Below are 27,674 nucleotides of genomic sequence, written 5' to 3'. Positions count from 1 at the left end.
GAGAGGATTTTAAATGCCACCAAGATATATCCTTATCTCCTACAGTGCGCACATCTCTAAAGTTTTGAAAAAGGGGCAGGGCATGGGTATGGTCTGGGTAGGGTGGGGCATGGGCATTTTGGAGTGTGACCTAAGATGTGTGTTTAAAATACTGACATTCAGGCTGATGCAATAAAACCTGCAGTTAGAGCCCACTCTCCCGACACGCGCCCAGGCACCTTTCCTGGGCGCGTGATTCTCTATTCAAATTAGGGCCTGCGCTAATAAGGAGGCGCTAGGGACACTAGCATGTCCCTAGCGCCTCCTTATTAGCGGAAGTGGCGGCTGTCAGCGGGTCTGACAACTGACGCTTAATTTTACCGGCGTCTGTTTTCAAACCCACTGACAGCCACAGGTTCAGAAAATGGACGCCGGCAAAATTGAGCATCTGTTTTCGAACCCGCAGACCAGATTTTTTTTTTCTGCTTTTCTGTACACTTTCCTGGTGCTGTCTATGATTATCGCCTGCCTTTGGACAGGCGTTAATTTCTGAGAGTAAAATGTGCGGCTTGGCCGCACATTTTACTTTCAGTATCCTGGGCGACTAATAGGCTCATCAACATGCATTTGCATGTGATGAGCGATATTAGTTTTCACGAGTTTGGACGCGCATTTTCAAGGCACTATTACCCCTTACAGTATAAGGGGTAATAGATGCGCATCGAAAATGCGCGACCAAACGGCTGCTAAATTGTGCGCTCAGCCTGATTATCTGGTGTGCACTGAGGCCCCCTACTACATAACTTTACTTCTGCTGTGGATGATGTGTAAGTTAAAAAAGAAAGAAAACTAGGCAGATCTGAAGGGTTTTAATGGTCGGGGCTAATTGGGGAGAGTAAAGGTTATTAAACTGTGGGGTTTGGAGGACCTCTCTCAACTGGACGAACTGGGGATGAAGTGGTATGCACCCCTTTAAGAATCCCCTGATTTACGCGGTAGAAGCGGCATTTGCACACCCACTTAAAATTTTATGCACGTGTGCAGTCGGGCTATTTTATAACATGGGCGCATACATTATAAAACGGCTGTGTCCCTGGGTGCAGGTCGATATATGTGCGCAAGTGCACCAGTTTCAAAGTGAACAGCCTCCCAGGAGGTGGTAGAAGCCAAGAAAGCATGGGGTAAGCACAGAGGGATCCTTAGTTGCAAAGTGAAAGGAAAACGAGATCGCCTGGGATCTCTGGTAATCCAGCAGAAAGTAAACTGGATGGCTTAGACTGGCCTCATGCTCTTTGTTTGCCATAATAATTTATGCTTTTATTCACTGGGTTTATAACAGGGTTTCTCAGAAACTGAAGCGACTGTACAGCTGAGCTGCTCACCTCAAACTCATGAGCACAGGCCAGTAAGCTGGAATTTAATGCATAGCTAAAATGAAATGAGAACACGAAAACCAGCTAGTCTGTTTTTACCAGCGAAGCACCAAGCTAATATGTCACGATGCAACTGTACTCCAACGTCAATTAAAATAACCAGCACTCCCCCTTGTGGGGAAAAAGGTGAATACACTAGAAAAAAATATTTCATGTGGCATTGTAAAATACTTTGTACTATATTAAATGTCCACTGCCTCATTTTATTTGTAAATACTTTTATTGTTTACCTTTAAAATAACTCTCAAGCTTTCAAAGACCCTGATTACTCAAGGCAGATATTTTTGTCCTAACTGTTCTCACCAGCGGTAGGGCAAGCAAAATTAACTTCAAAGGAAAAGAACCAGTTTTTCCCAGCATAAACTATAAACAAGATCACGGTTTTAATTCTGCGATTTTTTTTTAGGAACATTTCCTGAGTAGCTTTCAGTAGGACACCATCTTCACCATTGCCCTCCCCTAACGGGGCGAGGTACAGCTACTACAGAACAGATCAAAAAAAGCCACCAAAGGTCTCTCTGTCCCTCTGCTCCATTTTGGTATCCGAGAACCATAGACGTCCCTCCTGCTGTAGAGACTCAGAGGCTGCTATCACTGATAAGGAGAGGCCTCCTCCTCAGAACTGTAAATAATCACCTACCACGGCTGCCACAGGACACTCAAACTGCTATTACTGTTGAGGTTTCCCCCATCCCCTGGGGCTTCAAAAGGGCCGCTGTAGCACCCACTGCTGCTACTACAAGAAAGCAGAGTTGCTTACCTGTAACAGGTGTTCTCCTAAGACAGCAGGATGTTAGTCCTCACACATGAGTGACACTATCAGATGGAGCCCTGCATGGAAAACTTATGTCAAAGTTTCTAGAACTGACTTGGCACACCGAGCATGCCCAGCATGCCCTATACCACACATCCTAGCGGGGTCCCTCTTCAGTCTCGTAACATAGAATTACGATAAAAAATAAAAATACAGGAGAAATCCAACTCTGCATGTTGGCGGGTGGGTTTCGTGAGGACTAAAATCCTGCTGTCCTAGAACACCTGTTACAGGTAAACAACTCTGCTTTCTCCTAGGACAAGCAGGATGGTAGTCCTCACACATGGGTGAATCCTTAGTTACAGGCTGCTCCCCAACACAAAAGGGGACCAACCAGCACCAACTAGGTGCCAACGGGCACAATAACCACAGTGCTGTTGGAAACAGAGGAGACAGCCTGAATCAAAATAATAGGTCCTAGGCAGGAAGAGTTGGATTATACACCTTAAAGAGATTCCAGAGGACAGACTGGCCGAACCTACTGTCATGTCAGCCATCCCTAACCAGACAGTAGTGAGAAGTGAATGTATGGAGAGAACTCCACATTGCAGCCTTGCAGATCTCCTTCATGGGCACTGCTTGCAAGTGGGCCACCAGCATTGGCATGGCTATGACAGAATGAGCCTTGACATGACCCCCAAGATGCAGTCCTGCCTAGGCATAACAGAAGGAGATGCAGTCTGCTAGCCAATTGGATAGTGCCCATTTGGCAATGGCAACTCCCAACCTATTTCTGTCGAAAGAAATAAAAAGTTGGGTGGACTGTCTATCGGCTTCTGTCCACTCCAGATAGAAGGCTAAGGCTGTCTTGCAATCCAAACTCTGCAGTGCTCATTCACTTTGGTGTGAATAGAGCCTGGGAAAGAATGTTGGCAGGACAATTGACTGGTTAAGATGGAAATCCATCACTTCCTTAAGCAGGAACTTAGGGTGGTCTTACGTATGCACTCTATGATAAAATTTGGTATAAGTTAGATAAGTCACTAAGGCATGGAGTTCGCTGACCTTCCATGCTGAAGTGACTGCCACCAAAAATATGACCTTCAAGGTCAGGTAATTCAGGTCACAGGAGCGCAGCAGCTCAAAGGGAGCTTTCATCAGCTGAGCTAGCACCATGTTAGGGTCCCAAGACATGGCAGGAGGCCTTAGGAGAGGCTTCAACTCAAGCAGGCTCCACATGAACAGAAGCGAAGGACAGTATTTCCTCTGGTGGTAGAAAGACCTCCTCTGACCCTGCCTCGCAGACCTCCTGGCTGATGAGGGTGGGTCTGAGTGCTAGTGGAGAGATGTTGGAGGGTCTCATAGTGAGCCCACAACTGGACTACCGTGTCCCTCACCTTATCTCCGAACAGATTCTCTCCTATACTCGGCAGGTCAGCGAGTCTTTCCTGTACCTCTGGTAGGAGATCCGAGGCCCGCAGCCATGCCATTTTTCAGGCGCTGATTCTCACTGCAGAGACTCTCGCTGCCATTTCCAAATAGTCATAGGTTGACTGAACCTCGTATTTTCCACACTCCATGCCCTGATGCACCAACAACAAAGTGTCTTGCTACTGCTGAGGCAGTTGCTTGGCCGCCATCTGCACTTGCTTCCAGAGGTTGCGAGAGTATTGGCTCATGTAGAGCCAGTGGGAACACAATGTGGGCAATAAGCATGGCCCTCTGGAATACTTTCCTCCCAAGAGCGTCCATCGCTCTGTGATCCTTTCCCGAGGGCACTGAGGCATGCAACCAAAAGCGCTTGGCCCTCTTGAGGGCAGATTCAACCACTACCAATTGGTGTGACAGCTGATGCTTTTTTAATCCGGTAGCCTGTTGGACAAGGTAAACCCCATCCGCCTTCCTGTTTATCGGAGGTATAAGAACATAAGAAATGGCCATGCTGGGTCAGACCAAGGGTCCATCAAGCCCAGCATCCTGTTTCCAACAGAGGCCAAAACCAGGCCACAAGAACCTGGCAATTACCCAAACACTAAGAAGAACCCATGCTACTGATGCAATTAATAGCAGTGGCTATTCCCTAAGTATAATTCATTAATAGCCATTAATAGACTTCTCCTCCAAGAACTTATCCAAACCTTTTTTGAACCCAGCTACACTAACTGCACTAACCACATCCTCTGGTAAATTCCAGAGCTTTATTGTGCGTTGAGTGAAAAATAATTTTCTCCAATTAGTTTTAAATGTGCTACTTGCTAACTTCATGGAATGCCCCCTAGTCCTTCTATTATTCGAAAGTGTAAATAACTGAGTCACATCTACTCGTTCAAGACCTCTCATGATCTTAAAGACCTCTATCATATCCCCCCCCCCCCCCCCCCCCCCCCTCAGCAGACTCTGCGCCAAGCTGAAAAGTCCTAACCTCTTTAGTCTTTCCTCATAGGGGAGCTGTTCCATTCCCCTTATCATTTTGGTAGCCCTTCTCTGCACCTTCTCCATCGCAATTATATCTTTTTTGAGATGTGGCGACCAGAATTGTACACAGTATTCAAGGTGCGGTCTCACCATGGAGCGATACAGAGGCATTATGACATTTTCCGTTCCATTAACCATTCCCTTCCTAATAATTCCTAACATTCTATTTGCTTTTTTGACTGCTGCAGCACACTGAGCCGACAATTTTAAAGTATTATCCACTATGATGCCTAGATCTTTTTCCTGGGTGGTAGCTCCTAATATGGAACCTAACATCGTGTAACTAAAGCAAGGGTTATTTTTCCCTATATGCAACACCTTGCACTTGTCCACATTAAATTTCATCTGCCATTTGGATGCCCAATCTTCCAGTCTTGCAAGGTCCTCCTGTAATGTTCACAGTCTGCTTGTGATTTAACTACTCTGAATAATTTTGTATCATCCGCAAATTTGATAACCTCACTCGACGTATTCCTTTTCAGATCATTTATATATATATTGAAAAGCACCGGTCCAAGTACAGATCCCTGAGGCACTCCCAGTTTTCTCAGCAGCAACTCCTTAAATATCTCATGCACCGGGACCACCACAATTTCTTTAGGAGCCTCCACGAACTGGAGGATTTCCAGCATCTTGTGCTTGGCATCCTCCTCCATCATCAACTGAAACAGGATGGCCTCAGCCACTGCCCTCACAAAAGCTGCGAAGGTCAGGTCTTCCGGTGGAGACCTCCTTCATTCTTCTGGAGACTATTCTGAAGCGAGACCTTGCGAGTACCAAGAGGAGGATTCCGCAGAGTCATCCTCCCAGGGTTCATACAGGGGACCCATCCTCAATGTAATCTACAGGGGATGGGGCCTAGGTGCTCAGCCTTCGTCCAGAGGCATGAGCACCGGTGGCACTAGCAAAACTGGATGAGGAGCTGCAGGCCTTGGTGCCCCAAGCCGGGCTCGATGGAGCTCCCTCCTTGGAGGAACCGGCAATGAGTACCAGATCGGTTGGGGGAAGCATCAGTGCTCCACTGGGCATTGATGGCCGTCCGGGAACTGACACCAACTGGGCCAGTAACACACTGATGCGCAGATTGAGCTGTTACAGCAGCATTTCCAGCAGGGAAAGCATGGGTATCAGCATCATCTGTGCTACTGGCTCGATGCCCTGTAGGGTCCGCTCAACTGCCAGCTGAATTCTGTGCTCCAACTCCTCCTCAAAAGTTGTCGATGCCAAGACTGACTGGGAGGCAGGAGGAGTGGCCAAATCTTCCTCAGATCCCCGAAGTAGATCAGTGACTGACACCAGGACTGGTGGAAACCATCACGGACCCCTGGCATCGATGAATGTTCACTCTTCACAGTGAGATTGCTTCAAGTGCATCATGGTATGTGCCGGCACCATCCTGAGCCTGGCACCGTAAATCAAAGGTGACCAGTGCCGATGCTTCTTCAGTTTCCCTCTTCTTCAGCTTCCCTCTGTGCTTAGCCCATCTTTCCATGATGCAGAGGTCGATAACAATGAACTCTACATCCTCAACCATCCTCACCAGCACCCCTATCCTCCAGCGGCATTGACAGCCCCACTGATATGGATGGCTCGGTGTCCATTGGTGCAGCTCCAATGTCCTTTGGTGCCGATGGCTCAGACTTTCTCAACCCAAAGAGCTTCTCCTTTTTATTCAGTCGAGTGCAATGTCTCTTCGGGGTCATCTGGTTGCACAAGCGGCACCCCCCAGGCAGAGGACACACACCTTGTGTGGGTCCATGATGGACATGGTCCTTGGGCACTGGGAGCATAGACGGAAACCAGACAAGGCCATGACGATACGAATAAAGAAGGAAAAAATGATAGGCGATGATGGCGGGTGACCAACGTCAGTGGGCACCGAGGCACAGCAGCTATGGGAGGAATGGAAGCGAAAATAAGCTTACTGAACCACCAAAAAACCAGACTGAGAGGCTGAGGGGAACCTAAGAGGGACCCGTGTCGAAGAAAACACACATATAAAACGAAAATTAATCAGTGGAAAAGTTTTCCAAGGCAATTTCAAAAGAAAAGCCACAAAATCACTTCATCGCGAGGCGAAAGGTTTGTGGGGGAAAAAAAAAAAAAAAAAAGAGACTTCCCTATACCACCTGGATGCATGGTATAGGGCATGCTGGGCATGTTCAGTGTGCCTAGTCAAAGTTCTAGAAACTTTGACATAAGTTTTCCATGCCAGGCTCCATGTGATGATGTCACCCATATGTGAAGACTACCATCCTACTTGTCCTAGGAGAAGCAATATGAGCCACTCCCCACTATAGGCCTGAGCAAAGCTGAAACTAAGGAAAGGACTTCCTCCACCATGGGACCTGCGTAAAGGTTTGGAAGGCCTCCCTTACCCAGCGCACCCACCACAAGACCAAGAGACAGCTGCTGCCACTAACTCTGATGCTGAAAGCCATACTCAAGGAAGAAAGAATGGTGTCAAGCCAGCACAGCAAACTTGGCAGTTGGGAAGCTGGTGTTTATATAAGAACTGGAAAAGATGAGGGAGAAATAAGGTGTGGGACAACGAACAAGAGGAATAGGGTAGGGGTGGTTAATAAAGGTGTCCAGAATTATATAAGAGACATAAGTTTCTGCATAAAGCATGGAGTACTTCAGTTGTTCCACCACTTACTGTATGACTCACTAACCGCTACTGGTTCTGTCTGAACACCAAACAAGCATTACATTATTTGACATTTTTTAAGATCAATTATACTGCTTCTATCACTTCTATGTGAATTTCCTTGTTGCAGCACCCAAGCTAAGCCAGCTATGCATCTTACCATGTTTCTGACTGACTTGTCTCAGATGCGTGTCAAACAGCACTGGCCATGGCTATAGAATAGTGCAGGGTAAGTACCCTGGAAAACAACACGGCATTCTGCTTATTCTCTGCAGCTAGTAATTCACTGCTCCAGGCACAGGGGGCTTAACAAAATGACTTCAAACTTTTAATTAAATAATAATGACTGGCAGGGTGGGAATTATAGCAACAGGAATTATCAGGTCTGGGATGTCATTATTAACAATGGGACTGTGGACATTTCCATTTAAAATGAAACTAAACAATGCGGAGTTTGATTCGGAGCAGTCTAACTGGTTAGAAAGTAGTGCTTGAATGTCTTGGAAATGCGTTCAAACACAGCTTTAATGGATGAGATGGTTTTTCCATGTTAAAAATGTTCACGATGACGACACTGTTGTGGGACAATGTGTTCCTTTTTTAGGAAACTGGAATGTTTTATTGTAATTACTATTACGTTTTAAATTAAAATAAGGTGTTCAAATGATCAGAAATCTATTTTGAAGCTCATGCAGACAGAATTGCCGGAAATACCCTGTACATCTGGAATTATTCTTTAAATGTCTTCTAGTCACCTTTTAATTGGATTTGAAAGAGGTCTTAGAACCCTCCCATTGACCCTATTGCTTACTTCAAAGGTCATTAGTCCCTCCTACAAGATACAGATTACAAAGTTCAATATTTTTATTTTATTTAACAGCAGTTTTAATCTCAGAGCCAAAAAAAAAAATGGTTGCTCCCTTCAACATACATCATAATATCCATAATTTGCAAACAATACAGACAAATTAGAGTTTTCAAATTGTCACAACTAAGTTAAAAAATAAATAAATAGAAACTAAAAAAGCTAATAAAAAGCTACATTAGTAACACATTAACTGAACACTGAGAGGATAACTTTCAAACAGTTGTGCACGGTGGCAAATATGGTCACTCATAGTTTTACCATAGTAGTTTATAAAATATGCATGTTTCTATCCTGCAACATGCATGCGCATGAAGGCTTATGCGCAAAAACATGCAAAGCACTGAAACATGCATATTAATGCATTGGCTACATGTGTATATTTTACACAAAGTAAAACTTAGTCGTGTAAGTCCCAATTTACGCATGCAAGTCGGCCAATTCGAAAACATGCGCGCATCAAGGAAATTGCCAGTTTTATCACATAGTCCACCAGTTTGCCCAGTCCTCCAGTTCATTGAAAACTTCCTGGTTCTTCAGCCTGAACTCCCCCCCCAGTTCACCCAGACCTCCCACTCACCAATAGTACATAATAAACCCATTTAATAACACTTACACCAGATAAATAGCAGGTGTAAAAAATATGCACATAAGCTGGCAAACGTATGCATGTGTCTTAAAATATCAACTTGTGTGCATAATTGTTATTTATTTATGCATGCAGTTTTTATATACCGTTGCACAGAAAGCAAGTTTCTATCTCTATGGTTTACATATAAAATAAAAAAAATCATCACATAGTTTTGAAAGAAAAAAAAGTACAATAAAATCCAATATAAGGTTAACACAAAATTCATAAAACTAAAAATATTTTCAATTATTAAAACTAAGACAATAAAATAAAAGATGCAGGTGCAGTAAAATCTAATGTAAGATCATCAAAGAATTCAGCTAACTAAAATAAATTTTCCTATATTATAGCTAAAACAAAATAAGAAGTGAAGATTAAGTTGCTCTTTTTCTTTCAAACTAATTACAAGCACATAGGCCAATTTTTATGCACTTAATGTTTTGAAAATTCACCTTATAATTCTTAAACTCCGTTAAGAATCACCAAAAACTAAAAGGAAAAAAAAAATGCCTTGACTTTCTTCCGAAAGAAAAAATAGTTTTCTAATCAAAGATCTCAGAGTAGGGCCAGCAACTGGGAAAGCCTAGGCCCTGATGCTACTTAAATGAGCATAACTAGCAGCTGGAACATCAAGTCATTTTTCCCTCAGAATGAAGAACTCTAAAATGGGCATATATTCAAAGCAAACCTTGCAAATATTCAGGACCAAGGCTATGAATAGCCCGGAATTTTAATGTTAGTAGTTTAAATTTTATACGCCAGACAATAGATAATTAAAACAGGCTATGAAGTACAGGTGCAATATGAACCTGGTAAGGAACTTGAGAGAAAATGCTGGCAGCTGCGTTCTGGTCGATTTGCAAAACTCGCAGCAAAGTATCAAGAATACCACTCTACACAGCATTACAATGATCTAATCCTGTAAGAACCAAAGCCTGTACAACAGTTCAAAAATCTTGTCGAGGCAATAACTTGTCTTAAATCTTGCCATAGTTTTTAATTTTAAAAAAAGCAAAGCAAGCAATTGCACGAACTTGTGCTCTCATTGTGTGATTTTCATCAATACCAAAATTTTGCACGTCAGTGCAAATTGGGAGTACATCAGCACCTAAAATCAGCTGATCACTGAACAGTTTGCTAGATGAATAATTAAGCACCATTGTTTCAGTGTTGGCAAAATTCAGCTTAAGATAGTTCTCTTAAAACCAGATTCAAATTTTAGTTATTACATAACTGTGCAATATAAATTAATCTGATTTACAAAATAAAAAAATATTTTAAAGCATTCTAAAATTGCTCATTTGCTAATTATTTTGTCTTTATTTGTAACAAATCTTTATGCCATTTGAGATCATGCACACCAGAGCATAAAAAGACCTGAATCTGATATTGGTCTCTGAAAAGCCATATATAAAGTGACATGCATGGCTGGTTTGGCTTAAATGATAAATTCTGTGAGGATAATTTAAAAAATGATTTACACACTTAAAACTGGGTTTTACCCATGTAAATGCACATTACCTATATAAGTGAGCTTTTGAAAATTGCTACAATGTATGCCATTACATTTTCCACAGATTTTACACGTGTTAAGTGAACATTACCTGTGCAAGTGGGCTTTTGAAAATGGCTACTAAATTTATGATTTAACACACAAATCCTTTTGAAAATTACCCTCTCTCTATTTTAAATATTTTTTTCTTATGCACTATTATATCTTTATAAAGATTTTAAATGTGTCTCAATACTGGATGCAATTGCTTGTTTGTTCTTGCTGCAGTAAAATCAGGCCAGTGGAGAGGAAATGAGTAAGGTTTTCCCACCTAATATTTTACTGTGTAGCCCAGCAAATACTTCTCGGTTCAAGCATAAACAAAACAGCATGTTTCCCAGGCAGGGTGCTTCACTGGTAAGCAGTCTGAATGTACAGGTTACATTTCCGCTGATGTGTTCATAGGGTATCTCTAAGAAGTTTGTAATCTACATAAAACAAGTTTTGCTTTACAACTGTCCCTTACATTCAGGCCGATACAGTAAAGTGCAGCCGCAGTTACCCCGTTTCTAACCCGCTGTGTACTCACAATTTCGCCGCGTAAGTCTAACCCGCAATTCACTATCTGTTTTTACCGATCCTTACCGCTTCTTTTACTCGACGCGTATCCCTTTCCGCCTGCATGTAAACGCCTGCACGCCTGCACGCGTATCCCTTTCCGCCTGTATGTAAACGATCCGATTAGCTATTCCCTCCCATACAGTAAAGTGTGCCCCGACTATCGCCTTTTTAACCTGCTATCTTGCCGCGTCTTTAACCTACTAATTTACTGCCTACCCTGACCCTTGCGTTAGTGTGGTGAACTTAGCCGCCCAGTCCCAAACCAACCCAATCCACAGAAAAAAATGCTTCTCGCACTTAGCCGCCCAGTCCCAAACCAACCCAATCCAAGCCCCAGCAGAGAGAGATGAAATTTAGCCGCCCAGTCCCAAACCAACCCAATCCACAGAAAAAAAATGCTTCTCGCACTTAGCCGCCCAGTCCCAAACCAACCCACAGAAAAAAAAATGCTTCTCGCACTTAGCCGAGCCAAACCAACCCAATCAAAGCCCCAGCAGAGAGAGACGAAATTTTACAGTCCCAAACTTTCCCCCAGCCCCCGCTCACCTGCCCTGGCCGCGGCCAGGCAAGCCCCCAGCAGCAGCAGTAGAAGTAGAAGGGCGGGAGAGAGAGCGGCTTCAGCAGCCCTGCCGGCGAAGATGAATACGTGCACGCCTGTAGGTCCAATACGGACGGTCAAGGAGGCGAAGGCGCATGCGCACACGCCGTGACCTCCGACGTCCAGCCAGTCACGGTGTGTGCGCATGCGCCTTCGCTGCCTTGAGCGTCCGTATTGGACCTACAGGCGTGCACGTATTCATCTTCGCCGGCAGGGCTGCTGAAGCCGCTCTCTCTCGCCGCCTTTCTACTGCTGCTGCTGCTGCTGGGGGCAAGTTTGGGACTGTGAAATTTCGTCTCTCTCTGCTGGGGCTTTGATTGGGTTGGTTTGGCTCGGCTAAGTGCGAGAAGCATTTTTATTTCTGTGGGTTGGTTTGGGACTGGGCGGCTAAATTTCGTCTCTCTCTGCTGGGGCTTGGCTTGGGTTGGTTTGGTTTGGGACTGTGAAATTTCATCTCTCTTGTCCGTCCGAAGGAGGGTGCTTTGTTGAGCTCCCTGCCTCCGATCGCCGGCTGCTGGGGCTTGCTGACGCCGGGCGCTCAAGGCAGCGGGGTCTGTAGGAGAACCATCCACTTCCTGGTACCTGTCATTTCAAACATCATTTGAAATGACAGGTTCCAGCGCACCCAGGATACTGTATAGGCGCTGTATAGCGCTCTATACAGTAAAATGGATTGCGCTTCGCATTTGCATGCCATTTAAATACAGTATCAAGCGGTAGGTGATCCAAACTGTGCGTGCGGCAAACGCGGGTGCGCCGGGCACTAATGCACCTCTTTCTACCGCACCTTACTGTATCGGCCTGATTGAAAGGTCTCTGTCTGGTAGGCCATCAGACAGGCAAGTCCAGGAGCATTTTGATATCTACAGAGCATCAAAATAAAACCAGAGGGTTCACGCTTACTTTCCTACTGCTAATGCAAGCACTGCCATGCTTTTTTTTTTTTTTTTTTAAAGTTTAGGAACCTACTTGACCATTTTATAAATAGTTGTTCAAATTTACATTAGTATTCAGTTTACCTCATCCCTGTCACTTCTCTCACCAAAAAAGAACAGTCATACATTTCTTGCATTAACAAGCCTTGTGGATACTCCCAGATAGTGCAGTACTGCTATGTGTGGGTCCCATTCAGACTCTGGGACTGGCAAACCATTATATATCCCCCCTTCTCTACCTCTCTTTATCCTATCAAACAATACTTGCACAGTACTACAAAAAGTTGTTGTACCTCTGAATGTCTCTCCCTTCTCGAAGGTCTTTCCCACTCAGATACCGTCTCTCAGGAGGTTTCTACGAAGAAGAAACACAACAGAAGTAAATACATCAACAGTCCAGAAGCTGGAGAAAGCAGACTCAAATAATAAAAACATTAAAGTTTCAAGCACATTACATTTCCTCCACTCCACAGCACATAGTCTTTCTAACTAATGATTGAATGGTGGAAGTCAGCCTCGTAAATGGCAAGTACCCAAACATTAGATTCCAAGCTACTATTCCTTATTAATAGTTTATGGACTTCTCCTCTAGGAACTTACGCAAACCTTTTTTAAATCCAGTTACACTAACTGCAGTAATCACATCCTCTGGCAATGAATTCCAGAGCTTAACTATGCATTGAGAGAAAAATAATTTTCTCCGAATTGTTTTAAATGAGCTACTTGTTAACTTCATGGAGTGCCCCCTAGTTCTTCTATTGTCTGAGAGAGTAAATAACTGATTTACATTTACCTGTTCAAGTCCTTTCATGATTTTGTAGACTTCTATATCATCCCCCCTCGGTCGTCTCTTCTCCAAACTGAAAAGCCCTAACGTCTTTAGCATTTCCTCATAGGAGAGCTGTTCCATGCCCCTTATCATATTGGTCGTCCTTCTCTGCACTTTCTCCAGTGCAACTATATATTTTTTTAGATGCAGCGACTAGAATTGCACACAGTATTCAAGGTGCGGTTTCACCATGGAGCAATACACAGGCATTAAGACATCCACCATTTTACTTGCCATTTCTTCCTAATAATTGCTAACATTGTTTGATTTTTTTTGACTGCCACAGCACACTGAGCTGACGATTTGAATGTATTATACACTATGATGCCTAGATCTTTTTCCTGGGTGGTATCTCCTATGATAGAACCTAACAACGTGTAACTACAGCAAGGGTTCTTTTTCTCAATATGCATCACCTTGCACTTGTCCACATTAAATTTAATCTGCCATTTGGAAGCCCAATCTTCCAATCTCACAAGATCCTCCTGCAATTTATCATACTCCACTTTAGATTTAACTCCTCTGCATAATAGTGTCACCCACAAATTTGATCATCTCACTCGTGACACACAATCACCATCAATAGTGAGATGTACAACATCACTCTAAATAATGACGCCTCATAAGACAGTCATTATCTAAATAAACATTTTTTCTATATGTCAGTAGTCTGTCTTTTGTGTTTGTATGTAGACTTAGGCCTGGATTCACTAACACCGCCGTGTTCTCTGAATCCCATGGTAAGGGGGGGGGGGGCGCGAAGCGGGGGTGGTGGTCCTGCGATAGCTGGCAGCGATCGCACTGCAAAGGTGTGATCGCTGCCAGCATCGGCCAAATAACTACACCATAAAAGGTGTAGTTATTCGGTGCAAAAATGACAGTGTAAAGGCTGCGACATCTTTGCAGAGTCGGCCCCGGTGCCGCCCCGACTCCTCCTCTTCCGGGGCCGACTCCGCCCCTAGCTAGCTATCGCACGCATGCGATAGCTTTAGAAAATAACCCCCTTTATCTTCTTGATGTAGTTGAACTTGTCTATGCAGGACAAAAACAATGTATTCTTCAATTCACACATAATTTACATACTGTGTCTTTTCTTCCTATATCAGTAATAGACTGTGTTTATTTGTACCTGTGTTTAAGACCCAACTAATAATCCAGTTGTTGGGAATTCAGCTGAATATCAATATTCTTAGGGAGCAAAACATGAGACCGGAAAATGTGCAGTGCAACCCTGATATTTAGAAAGGGCTTCAGGCGTGATCCGGGAAACTATAGACTGGTGAGTCTGATTTCAGTGCCAGGAAAAATCGTGGAAACTGTTACATAGAATAAAATACACACACACATATACAGTAGTTATAAGTATATTTACATATAGTATGTGTTTTTATATCTCTTTTTCTTTGTCCTATAGAATATATAAATTCCTTTGAAAAAGACAGCTATTTCAGGAATTTTTTTTAATCACTTGGGTGTGTACAATCATTTTACTACATCCCAGGGCATATACATTTTGCTGTTTTTAATGTATATTTATATGATGTAGGCTTTTTTTAAAAATGTATTTCTGAATTATTTTAAAAGTGTATACATATATCTTATGTGATATATAAAGATTTTCAGCATTTGTCAGTATGTGTATATTTAGGTTAGTTGGATTTATTTTATAAGTTGAATTATATGGAAGTAAACTTTTATGAGAAATGCCTGCTACACTGAGCATCTTCCTTCTAGTGACTGCAAAACTCTGCTGCACATCTCCTTTTTTCAGATACCTCACTACTCACACCTGTTTAATGTGAGAGGGTCAAGAACACGAAGAGTTAGGATCTTTGAATTTAAAAGCAATCTCAAAGAGGTGGGTCTTTAAACATGACTTGGAAACGGCCAGAAATGGACTAACACACATTAACTCAGGAAGGCCATTTCAGGTACGCAGTGCTGTAAGATAGAAAACCCAAAATCTAGAGTCGGCAATGGAGAAGGGCACAGATAGCAGCAGCTTGCCCGACAAATAGAGATCCTGAGAAGGGATCTAGAGAGAGATGAAAGGATATGTAATATGGAGCTGCAGAGGGAATTCACTTGTTGGTGAGAAGCAGTAGTATAAACTGCACATGGAAATAGAGAGGAAGCCAATATACAAGCAATTAGAAGAGGTGTAACAAGGTCATACTGATACTGGAGGAAGAGAAGACAGCTAAATTTTGGATAGACTGCAGTGGCAGACCGATGAGGGGGAGGTGACAAGAGCGGATAAGTGTGTGGGTAAGTGTGTGCAGAAAAAAAAAACCTGTACATTTTGGCAATATACAGAAAGGAACCACAATTTATAGCAACGTTTTGAATGTGATCAGAGGAGAGAGAGGAGTTGAAAGTGACACCAAGGTTGGAAGGAAGATGCTGTTATCCACAGAAATGGAAAAATGTGGAAGGAGGATGCAAGTATGGGAGGAAATGTAGGAAATTCAGTCTTGACCATGTTAAGTTTAAGGTGGCAGATAGACATCCAGGTAGCTATTTTAGATAAACCAGTCGAGACCTGAACTGGATTCCAAGTGACAGTTCCTGCACAGAGAGATGGATCTGGAAGCCATCAGCATAAAGAAGGTATTGAATGTCATGGGAGAAGAGAAGATCAACAAGTTAAAGAAAGAAGAGAAGGCAGCCCAGAACCGATAAAGGGACAGCAGTAAAGGGGGATTAACCAAGAGATACACTAAAGGTATGATGGGAGTGATAGGAGAACCAAATCAGAATGGAGTCACGGAATCCAAGGGAAGACAGCATATCAAGGCATCTTGGGTAGAGTGCTCAGTAAATGCCACATTTATATAAAGGTAGCCATTTTGGGTAATTGCCAGGTTCTTGTGGCCTGGTTTTGGCCTCTGTTGGAAACAGGATGCTGGGCTTGATGGACCCTTGGCCTGACCCAGCATGGCAATTTCTTATGTTCTTATAGCTCTGACATTACAAGGGATTTTGGCAGGAGTAATATTTAACTTGCCATACAGCCAAGTATAAATGTCGCTCTGGTTTTCAGTTGCCCACATGACAACCGATTTATATAATGTCATTAAAACCTCATTACCTGCTCTGTTGATTCTGCTCCAGTTTGAGACTTGGGTGAATTTCTTATGCCAAAAGGTGGTTAACGAATCCAAAATAATAATATTTGTAATATTTATATACTGTTGTTCTGAAACAATCACAGCGGTCTACACTGTATGGGCAAACAGTAACAAAGTTCAAATAATAAATAAGAACTCTAAAGTTTAATGTCTAAAATGTAATTTTAGGGGGGAATTTTCAGACTTACGCAGGGGTTTGTGCAGTTGCCTCTGTGTGGGAATCAATTTTTCAGAAGGGCAGGAGCATGTGCATACTGTTGCTATTGTCTGAAAAGTATGCACAGACAGCGTTTTCTGGGGCGGGGTTTATAAACGTGCGCATATTTATGTATTTTATAAACAGAGTACACACATACATCCAACATGCATGCATGTGTTCACATCCGCTAATCAAAACATCTGACTTCCCTTTTGTCTGCAGTGTTAGGAATTGGAGAGGGAGGGGCGCTGGCGCACCTTATTAGATGTGCAAGCTGAGTTATGCACAACTATTGAAAATTACCCTTCCCTAGGTATCAGCTACAACTGGCACGTAGCAAGCAGACAGATATCATTGCTGCCAGTGCACAAGCTTCTCTACTACTGTTGTACAGTCAGATGTGTCTTATTGATTAATGCAGCCAAGCCCACAGGTGGAAATATTAAAATGCTGCTCTATTAAGGATGGAGCTTCAGTTCAAAAAATTATTCTGTGTGTTAACGAAGTGTTTCCTGAAGCTTAGAACACTCACAATAATCAGAGCTCAATACATAGACATACAGAAGACCGTTCTTCAGTGGAACAAGATGCTGACAGAAATGTACATATCTGTAGGTTGGTGAACAAATGAAATTTAATCATTGCATCTATTATAACATCTAAAGGGTTAATTTCTCCCTCTCACTTTCCTGGAAAGGTACAAAATACAGACAGCAGCTGCTTAGTCATCTCAATTGGCTATTGGAACACTCAAATTCACTTTATGTCAGGACACTCAAGTCCCTGGAGTACGAATCTGAACACAGAGGGCTCGATTCATCAAGCTTTTTCCACACAGGCACAGGATGGGAGCAAAACCTTAGTAAATCTTCCCCAAGTATGTTATTTTATCTTGTGGGAATGGTGAATTAGAAAGCTGTAAAACTGTCCAATGTATGATCAGAAGCTAGAATATAAACACAGATCTGCGGCTTTACAATAAGAATTTCTGGTCTTAAAAACTGCATGGCTTGTAATGCAAGTAAATTTATAGGTTCTTTGGTGCCATCTAGTGTGTAATGGATATAGACATGTCTAAGAAAAATGTGTTACAAAACACACTAGCTTAAAAATAAATAGAACAAGAAAAAAAGTGCAAAGAACTGTCCATTAAAAGTAGGTGATCAGTGCTACATTTTCATCAGCTACTGATTTTACGACTACAGAATATTAAAGATCTATGGTAAACTATGCACATTTTCCTGCAAAAGGGTGGGAGAGGAAGAGCCACAGTTGAGACCCCAAGCATGCCTCTCCTTTTGTCCCATGCTACCTTCATCTATTAGCTAACCTTACAGCATGGAGGCACCAGATAGTTTTGCCTACCTACAATGTCCAGCTTTCTTTCTCAAACATATCATATATAATATAAATTATGACATGTTTACAAATGAGGCATTTCAGCCACCCTGTTAAAAATCTTACATTTTCAAGGAAAGTCCTCTGAAATATTGAGTTGCTCCATAAAAAATCAGGACTGTTAGTAACATTAAACAAGGATGACTACAAAACATCCAACAGTAAAGCCATGTACAGTCATGCAAGTCAGTATTGATTTGCTAATGACATTTATTCCTACTTGGCTGTATATTGCCATATTACTGAGGGCAGACTGGATTACTCCCAGTAAGATAATACAATGATTGTAACCAGATATTCTTCCGTTTTCCTCTTGAATAGATTCACCTCTGGTTACCACCACTTAACGTAGATTATCTATGATGCCTCCTGATAACCAAAGGCCATTCAAGGAGGTACAACAGAACTGGACCCAGTTTGTCTACTAAGATGTTTTCTTTTCATGCCAGGGCTTTGGTTATTACAGTCATCCCATGAGATGACATCCAACTTCTACTCCTTGAAGACCTCCGAGGGTTGGCATGATCTCCTCCCCTCCCCATGAACAAATCCTGCCTTGCAGGGTGAGATGGCTCCCCCCCAAATGAATCCTGCCTCATCTGAACTGATCAAGATTCACAGAGGTGGAGGAGAGAGAAATCCTCTCTGAATGAATCCTGCTACCAAGTATAAGTAAAGAATCACCTGAGCTAAAAGATTCCAATTTATCCCTGTCAACTAAAAAGCAGGCTGTTAAAACAAACAAAAAAACCACACTTTGAAATGTCTGTAGGACAGTGCCAGAAATCTAAGAAGATGGGAGAGTTAGAGTGTATAGCAGTGAATGATAAGATAGACATAACTGGTATCTCAGAGACATGGTGGAAGGAGGATAACCAATGGGATACTGCCATATCAAGGTATGAATTATATCGCAATGATAGGGAGGAACAACTAGAAGCACAGTCCAGATGTATACCACACATTAAGAAAGGTGGAAAGAAGGCAAAACGATTACCGGCATGGTTAAAAGGGGAGGTGAAAGAAGCTATTTTAGCCAAAAGATCTTCATTCAAAAATTGGAAGAAGGATCCAACAGAAGAAAATAGGATAAAGCATAAACATTGGCAAGTTAAATGTAAGACATTGATAAGACAGGCTAAGAAAGAATTTGAAAAGAAGTTGGCTGTAGAGGCAAAAACTCACAGTAAAAACTTTTTTAAATATATCCGAAGCAGAAAGCCTGTGAGCGAGTCAGTTGGACCGTTAGATGATCGAGGGGTTAAAGGGGCACTTACAGAAGATAAGGCCATCGCGGAAAGATTAAATGATTTCTTTGCTTCGGTGTTTACTGAAGAGGATGTTGGGGAGGTACCCGTAATGGAGAAGGTTTTCATGGGTAATGATTCAGATGGACTGAATCAAATCACGGTGAACCTAGAAGATGTGGTAGGCCTGATTGACAAACTGAAGAGTTGTAAATCACCTGGACCGGATGGTATACATCCCAGAGTTCTGAAGGAACTAAAAAATGAAATTTCAGACCTATTAGTAAAAATTTGTAACTTATCATTAAAATCATCCATTGTACCTGAAGACTGGAGGATAGCAAATGTAACCCCAATATTTAAAAAGGGCTCCAGGGGCGATCCGGGAAACTACAGACCGGTTAGCCTGACTTCAGTGCCAGGAAAAATAGTGGAAAGTGTTCTAAACATCAAAATCACAGAACATATAGAAAGACATGGTTTAATGGAACAAAGTCAGCATGGCTTTACCCAGGGCAAGTCTTGCCTCACAAATCTGCTTCACTTTTTTGAAGGAGTTAATAAACATGTGGATAAAGGTGAACCAGTAGATATAGTATACTTGGATTTTCAGAAGGCGTTTGACAAAGTTCCTCATGAGAGGCTTCTAGGAAAAGTAAAAAGTCATGGGATAGGTGGCGATGTCCTTTCGTGGATTGCAAACTGGCTAAAAGACAGAAAACAGAGAGTAGGATTAAATGGGCAATTTTCTCAGTGGAAGGGAGTGGACAGTGGAGTGCCTCAGGGATCTGTATTGGGACCCTTACTGTTCAATATATTTATAAATGATCTGGAAAGAAATTCGACGAGTGAGATAATCAAATTTGCAGATGACACAAAGTTGTTCAGAGTAGTTAAATCTCAAGCAGATTGTGATAAATTGCAGGAAGACCTTGTGAGACTGGAAAATTGGGCATCCAAATGGCAGATGAAATTTAATGTGGATAAGTGCAAGGTGATGCATATAGGGAAAAATAACCTATGCTATAATTACACAATGTTGGGTTCCATATTAGGTGCTACAACCCAAGAAAGAAATCTAGGTGTCATAGTGGATAACACATTGAAATCGTCGGTGCAGTGTGCTGCGGCAGTCAAAAAAGCAAACAGAATGTTGGGAATTATTAGAAAAGGAATGGTGAATAAAACGGAAAATGTCATAATGCCTCTGTATCGCTCCATGGTGAGACCGCACCTTGAATACTGTGTACAATTCTGGTCGCCGCATCTAAAAAAAGATATAATTGCGATGGAGAAGGTACAGAGAAGGGCTACCAAAATGATAAGGGGAATGGAACAACTCCCCTATGAGGAAAGACTAAAGAGGTTAGGACTTTTCAGCTTGGAGAAGAGACGACTGAGGGGGGATATGATAGAGGTGTTTAAAATCATGAGAGGTCTAGAACGGGTAGATGTGAATCGGTTATTTACTCTTTCGGATAGTAGAAAGACTAGGGGGCACTCCATGAAGTTAGCATGGGGCACATTTAAAACTAATCGGAGAAAGTTCTTTTTTACTCAACGCACAATTAAACTCTGGAATTTGTTGCCAGAGTATGTGGTGAGTGCAGTTAGTATAGCTGTGTTTAAAAAAGGATTGGATAAGTTCTTGGAGGAGAAGTCCATTACCTGCTATTAAGTTCACTTAGAGAATAGCCACTGCCATTAGTAATGGTTACATGGAATAGACTTAGTTTTTGGGTACTTGCCAGGTTCTTATGGCCTGGATTGGCCACTGTTTGAAACAGGATGCTGGGCTTGATGGACCCTTGGTCTGACCCAGTATGGCATTTTCTTATGTTCTTATGTTCTTAACTTGGGGGTAATAGCGCTTTATGTCCAAGAGGGCATACAGTCCAACAAGACAAGGATCCTGAAAGAGACTAAATGCACAATAGAATCTTTATGGGTAGAAATCCTATGGGGCGGATTTTCAGAGCCCTGCTCGCGTAAATCCGCCCAAAACCGGGCGGATTTACGCGAGCAGGGCCCTGCGCGCCGGGAAGCCTATTTTACATAGGCCTCCCGGCGCGCGCAGAGCCCCGGGACTCGCGTAAGTCCCGGGGTTCTCGGAGGGGGGCGTGTCGGGGGCGTGTCGGGGGCGGGCCCGGTCGTCGCGGCGTTTCGGGGGCGTGTCGGCAGCGTTTTGGGGGCGGGTACGGGGGCGTGGCTACGGCCCGGGGGGCGTGGCCGCGCCCTCCGTACCCGCCCCCAGGTCGCGGCCCGGCGCGCAGGAGTCCCGCTCGCGCGCGGGGATTTACGCCTCCCTCTGGGAGGCGTAAATCCCCCGACAAAGGTAGGATGGGGGTTTAGACAGGGCCGGGCGGGTGGGTTAGGTAGGGGAAGGGAGGGGAAGGTGAGGGGAGGGCAAAGGAAAGTTCCCTTCTAGGCCGCTCCGATTTCGGAGCGGCCTAGGAGGGAACGGGGGTAGGCTGCGCGGCTCGGCGCGCGCAGGCTATACGAAATCGATAGCCTTGCGCGCGCCGATCCAGGATTTTAGCCGATACGCGCGGCTCCGCGCGTATCTACTAAAATCCAGCGTACTTTTGCTTGAGTCTGATGCGCAAGCAAAAGTAGGCTGTTCGCGCGCCTCTTAAAATCTACCCCTATGTGTGTCAGGGAAGACTATAGTGATAGGAGTTTACTACCATCCACCTGGCCAAAACAATGAGACAGACGATGAAATTAAGCAAGCTAAACAAATTGGTAGTGCAGTAATAATGGGAGATTTCAATTACTCCACTATTGACTGGATAAATGTAACATTGGGACATGCTAGAGAGGTAAAGTTCCTGGATGAAATAAATGACAACTTTAGCTTTTTGGACTCCCAATCTTCGAGTCTCATAAGGTCTTCCTGCAATTTATCTCAATTGCATTTGTGATTTAACTACTCTGAATAATTTTGTAACATCTGCAAATTTGCTTACCTCACTCGTCTTATTCCTTTTCCAGATCATTTATAAATATATTGAAAAACATCAGTCCAAGTACTGATCCCTGAGGCACTCCACTGTTTACCCTTTTCCACTGAGAAAATTGACCATGTAATCCTACTCTCTGTTTCCTGTCTTTTAACCAGTTTGTAATTCACGAAAGGGCATCCCCTCTTATCCCATGACATTTTAGTTTTCTTAGAAACCTCTCGAGGGACTTTGTCAAACGCCTTCTGAAAATCCAAATACACTACATCTACCGGTTCACCTTTATCCATGCTGGCTGTGTTCCATTAACCATATCTTTCTATATGCTCTGCGATTTTGATCTTTAGTTTAGTTTCCACTATTTTTCTCAGCACTGAAGTCAGATTCACCGGTCCATAGTTTCCTGGATCACCCCTGGAGCCTTTTTTAAATATTGGGGTTACATTGGCCACCCTCCAGGCTTCAGGTACAATAGATGATTTTAATGATAGGTTACAAATTTTAACTAATAGATCTGAAATTTTATTTCTGAGTTCCTTTTGTGGATTGCAAGCTGGTTAAAAGACAGGAACAGACAGTAGGATTAAATGGTTTGTTTTCACAATGGAAAAAAGGTAAACAGTGGCATGCCTCAGGGACCTGTACTTGGACCGGTGCTTTTTAATATATTTATAAATGATCTGGAAAGATGTCCGATGCGCGAGGTAATCAGATTTGCAGAAGATTCAAAATTATTCAGAGTAGTTAAAATCACAAATGGATTGTGATAAATTGCAGGAGAACCTTGTGGGCTGGAAGATTGGGCTTCCAAACGGCAGATGAAATTTAATGTGGATAAGTGCAAGGTGATGCATATAGGGAAAAATAACCCATGCTGTAGCTACATGATGTTAGGTTCTATTTTAGGAGTTACCACCCAGGAAAAAGATCTGGGCATTGTAGTTGATATTATATTGAAATTGTCAGTTCAGTGTGCTGCGGCAGTCAAAAAAGAAAACAGAATGTTAGGAATTATTAGGAAGGGAACGGTAAATGAAACTGAGAATGTCATAATGCCTCTGTATCGCTCCATGGTGAGACCGCACCTTGAATACTGTGTGCAATTCTGGTTGCCACATCTCAAAAAAGATATAATTGTACTGGAGAAAGTACAGACAAGGGCAACCAAAATGATAAAGGGCATGAAACGTTTCCCCTACGAGGAAAGGCTAAAGCGGTTAGGGCTGCTCAGCTTGGAGAAGAGAGGGCTGAGGGGGGATATGATAGAAGTCTACAAAATCATGAAAGGACTTGAACAGGTAAATGTGAAATGTTTATTTACTCTTTCAGATAATAGAAGAACAAGGGGGCACTCCATGAAGTTAGCAAGTAGGACATTTGAAACAAACCAGAGAAAATTCTTTCATTCAATGCACAATAAAGCTCTGGAATTCGTTGCCAGAGAATGTGATTAAGGCAGGTAGTGTAGCTGGGTTTTAAAAAGGGCTGGAGAAGTTCATAAACTGCTATTAATTAATAGGGAATAGCAACTGATTTTTGCTGGCAACAGCAGCATTGAGAAAAAGCTAGTTTGCTTACTGTAAATGGTGTTTTCCATAGATAGGAGGAATTAGCCATGCTGTCTGGGACGTCCACCCAGCGGCCCGAGGCAGGAACTCTCTCCAGATATATAGAGCTCTGTGCAGCAGTTCCCGTGTGACTTCCTTAGTTGTTGAGAAAGCATGAACAAGCAGCAAACAGCAAAATGAATAAGAGCAGATAGAAAGGAGTAGAGACTGTCCAGGGAGAAGAGTGGGGAGGCATGGCTAATTCATCCTGCTATCTACCGAAAACACCATTTAAGGTAAGCAAACTTGTTTTTTCCCATTGATAAGCAGGTTGAATTAGCCATGCTGTCTGGGAGTCCCCAGCTAGGGAAGACAAAGCACACTGTTTACAATGTTGCAAGGTGTCAGTCCTAGCTGTCATACTGCCAATACTCAGTGTGCAGAGAATCTCATTTCATTGGTGGACAACTCTATGTGCCAGTGGTGAAATGCAGTATCTCTTGCCCCATAGCCACATCTGATCTGGCTTGTTATTGGAGGCAATAATGTGACATGAAGGTACGTAGTGAGGACAAAGTTGCCACTTTTCATAAGTCTTCAAATGGCATGTTGTGAAAATGGGCTATAGAGGTTGCCGTGGCTTTGAAATGATGCGCTTTAACTTCTGAGTCAAGGCATTCCGGCTGAGCTGAGTAGCACAAATGAATACACTGGGTTAACCAGTTGGCTAATGTTCTTTTGGTTACGGGTAATCCTGGAGCATTTGGATTGAAGGAGTTGCGAATATTGATTAGATGAATAAGGTTCTCTATGTATAGTATGCTAGGGCTCTTTTGCAATCCAGAGTATGAAGCATTCTTTTCCTGCTGGATGCAGGTGGTTTAGGAATGAAGGTTGGTAAAATTATTGTCTGATTCAGATGAAAAGATGAGACTACCTTTGGAAGGAAAGATGGACTAGTGCTTGAAGCTCACTAACTCGCCTCACTGAAGTTATTGCTACTAAAAATAACACCTTCCATGTGACGAATTTCATAGAAGCAGTTTGCATTGGGTCAAAGGGCAGAAGCATAAGTGTTTCCAATACTAGGTTGATATCCCAAGGAATCATCAATCTTGAGACTGGAGGATGGAGTTTCAAAGCGCCCCTCACGAAACGAGAAACCAAGGGATACGTGGATATGGAATTTCTTTGAATGGAAGGATGATACGCCACTATGGTGCTGAGGTGTACTCTGATGGATGATACTGCCTGGCCAGATGAGTAAAGCAAATACAGACACTCTAGCAACTATTCTGGTGAAGATCCAAAGAGGGTCAATCGATACTGACGCACACCAATGCAGGTATCTGTGCCATTTACCTGCATAATTTTTCCTTGTGGACGGCTTTCTGGAGGATATTTATTTATTTATTTAAATTCTTTTGATATACCGATACTCAAGACTAGTGTCTTATCGTACCGGTTTACAGTGAAACAAGGGGTAACCAATTAACTAGGAAGATAAAGTTACAATGAACAGGGATTTACAGAGAGGGAGAGTTGAGAGCAAAAGCATACGATTAACATAAAGTATAACATACCAAAGTTTAACATATGAGATATGAGAATGTCCTGAATTTCTGTCAGGAGAGGAAGGTGACAACACTTCCCTTTCAATTTCCAGGCCGTCAAATACAACAAATCCTGCATGGAATGAAGGAGTGCTCCATCTTCTCACATCAGGAGGCCCACTCTGCTTCACAGAGGGATTGGCGGCTGTACGGAGACATGAACGAGATAGGCGTACCACGGTTGTCTGGGCCATGCCGGCGCTAAGAGGATGAGATCCAACCTTTCTGCGATGCATTTCTGAATTACTCGATCTATCAACAGTATCGGAGGGTATGCATAAAACAGGCTTCTTTCCCACGGAAGCAGGAATGCATCCTGAGCGACTCTTCGATCACTTGGAATAGAACAAAACTTCGGCAGCTTCAAGTTGGACTCTGTCACAAAAGGGTCCATGCAGGGTACCCCCACCTCTTGAACAGAGTGTGCTACGTCCAGATGCAGCGTCCATTTGTGGGGATGAAAGATTCTGCTGAGCCTGTTGGCCTCCGTGTTCCTGATCCCTGGAAGACAGGCTGCTTGCAACTGAATGGAGTGCGTCAATGCCCATTCCAGGATCAGCACAGATTCCCTGCAAAGAGTCTTGAAACTGTACCCACCTTCTTTGTTTAGATAAAACATGGCAACCTTATTGTTCGTGTAGACCATTATTCTTTTCCTCTTTAGTAGATGAGAGAAGGTATAGATGGCGTGCCTTACAGCTCTCAATTCCAGAAGGTTGATTTGGAGAGTCCTTTCTCTGGGAGACCAAAGTCCTTGCATCTTTAAGTGCAGTACATGCGGCGGCGGCGGCCCCCCCCCCCCCCTCCCCCAAGCCCCTTATGGACGCATCCCTTCATCATAACTATCTGATGCACCAGGTTTCGAAACGGTGCCCCTGACTCTAGTCATGGGCTATAGCCACCAATTTAAGTCCAAGATCATTGGCTGATTCATGACCATCTGTGACGACATCGGGTGGTTGCGCTGAGACCACTGAGATTCGAGACCCCACTGGAGTCGACGCATGTGGAGGCGTGTATGGGGGGCCACATATATTGCTGATGCCATATGTCCCAAGGCAGCGAGAACTTGACGAGCTGTGTGATGTGGCTGGTTCTGCAACATGTAGACTAGGTCATGAAAGGTTTGAATTCTGTCTGTTGGTAGAAAAGCTTTGCAAGTTGTGGTGTTTATGACAGGCCCTATGAATTGAAGGATTTGAGAGGGATGGAGACTCGACTTTTTGTAATTGATGATGAAGCCTAGATTCTCCAGGCCGGCTATTTGTGCTTGATGTGAGCAGAGTAGATTGAAATTTGAGGCCACTAACAGCCAATTGTCCAGGTAGGGAAAGACTTTTATCCCTTTCTTGCGAGGGTGGGCCACAGCTACTGCTAAACATTTTGTGAATACTTTGTGTGCTGATGACAGGCCAAAAGAAGAACTTTGTACTGGTAGTGTTGAGTGTTCACTTGAAAACAAAGGCAGCGCCAGGAAGACAGGTGCATCGGAATGTGGAAAAACGCATCCTTGAGATCCAAGGAGCACATCCAGTCATTGGGTTGCAGAAAAGGCAGAATGGACATGAGAGAAATCATCATGTATTTTTCTCATAGAATTAATTTGTTGAGGGCTCAAGATGGCCCACAATCCTCCACTCTTTTTGGAGATGAGGAAGTATTGGGAATAGAATCCCTGATTTTGCTGATGTTGAGGTACCACTTGGATCGCCTATTGTTTGAGCAACATCTGTAATCCTGTTGGAGAAGCATTTTGTCTGTCTTTCCCCAAAAGGGTGGAGAAAAGAAGGGCAACATCAGAACCCTCTGAAACTTCGGTATGTATCCATTCCGCACAATGCTGAGAACCCAAGAATCCGATGTTATGGGGGCCCAGGCTTGGTAAAAAGAAGAGAGCCTGCTGCCAACCATAGCTGTGGAAGGTTCAACTTCAAAAAGACTGTTGTGATTTTTGGTTATTGTTTTGGGGTTACTTTTGAGGACGCTGAGTTCTGGGGCATCCTCGGGTCTGAGTCTGTTGAGGCTGCTGCCTCTGTGGTTGATGGGGGGAATTGGTAGGATGCAAAAGGCCTCTATGAGAGCCTTTGGTAGAAGGGCTTCTTATACGTTGGATAGAACTGTCTGGCAGATGTCTGCTCCATGGATGATGTGAGGGAGGAGACAGCAGCACTCCATTCTTTGAACTAAGAAACCATGTCCCGAAGTTTATCACCACACAAACTGTCCCCTTTGCAAGGGAGATCTGCCAGTTTCTCATGGACTTCATCGCGAATTGCGCTGGCTCTCAGCCAGGCCATCCTTCTGGCCATTATCA

General features: G+C 43.3%; 1 protein-coding gene across 3 annotated transcripts in view; it reads right to left on the bottom strand.

The window, feature by feature from the left end:
* Positions 1 to 27,674, bottom strand: part of AZI2 (5-azacytidine induced 2) — a 137,113-nt gene that overhangs the window by 7,481 nt on the left and 101,958 nt on the right. For all 3 annotated transcript variants that reach the window (XM_029589425.1, XM_029589423.1, XM_029589424.1), the window contains exon 6: positions 12,727 to 12,788. In XM_029589425.1, coding sequence (XP_029445285.1) covers positions 12,727 to 12,788 — 62 coding nt within the window. The remainder of the gene's footprint in view (positions 1 to 12,726; positions 12,789 to 27,674) is intronic.

The sequence above is a fragment of the Rhinatrema bivittatum genome, chromosome 2 (genome assembly GCF_901001135.1).
Source record: "Rhinatrema bivittatum chromosome 2, aRhiBiv1.1, whole genome shotgun sequence".
Classification (NCBI taxonomy): Eukaryota; Metazoa; Chordata; class Amphibia; order Gymnophiona; family Rhinatrematidae; genus Rhinatrema; species Rhinatrema bivittatum.
This window is presented reverse-complemented; position numbering and strand designations above follow the sequence as displayed.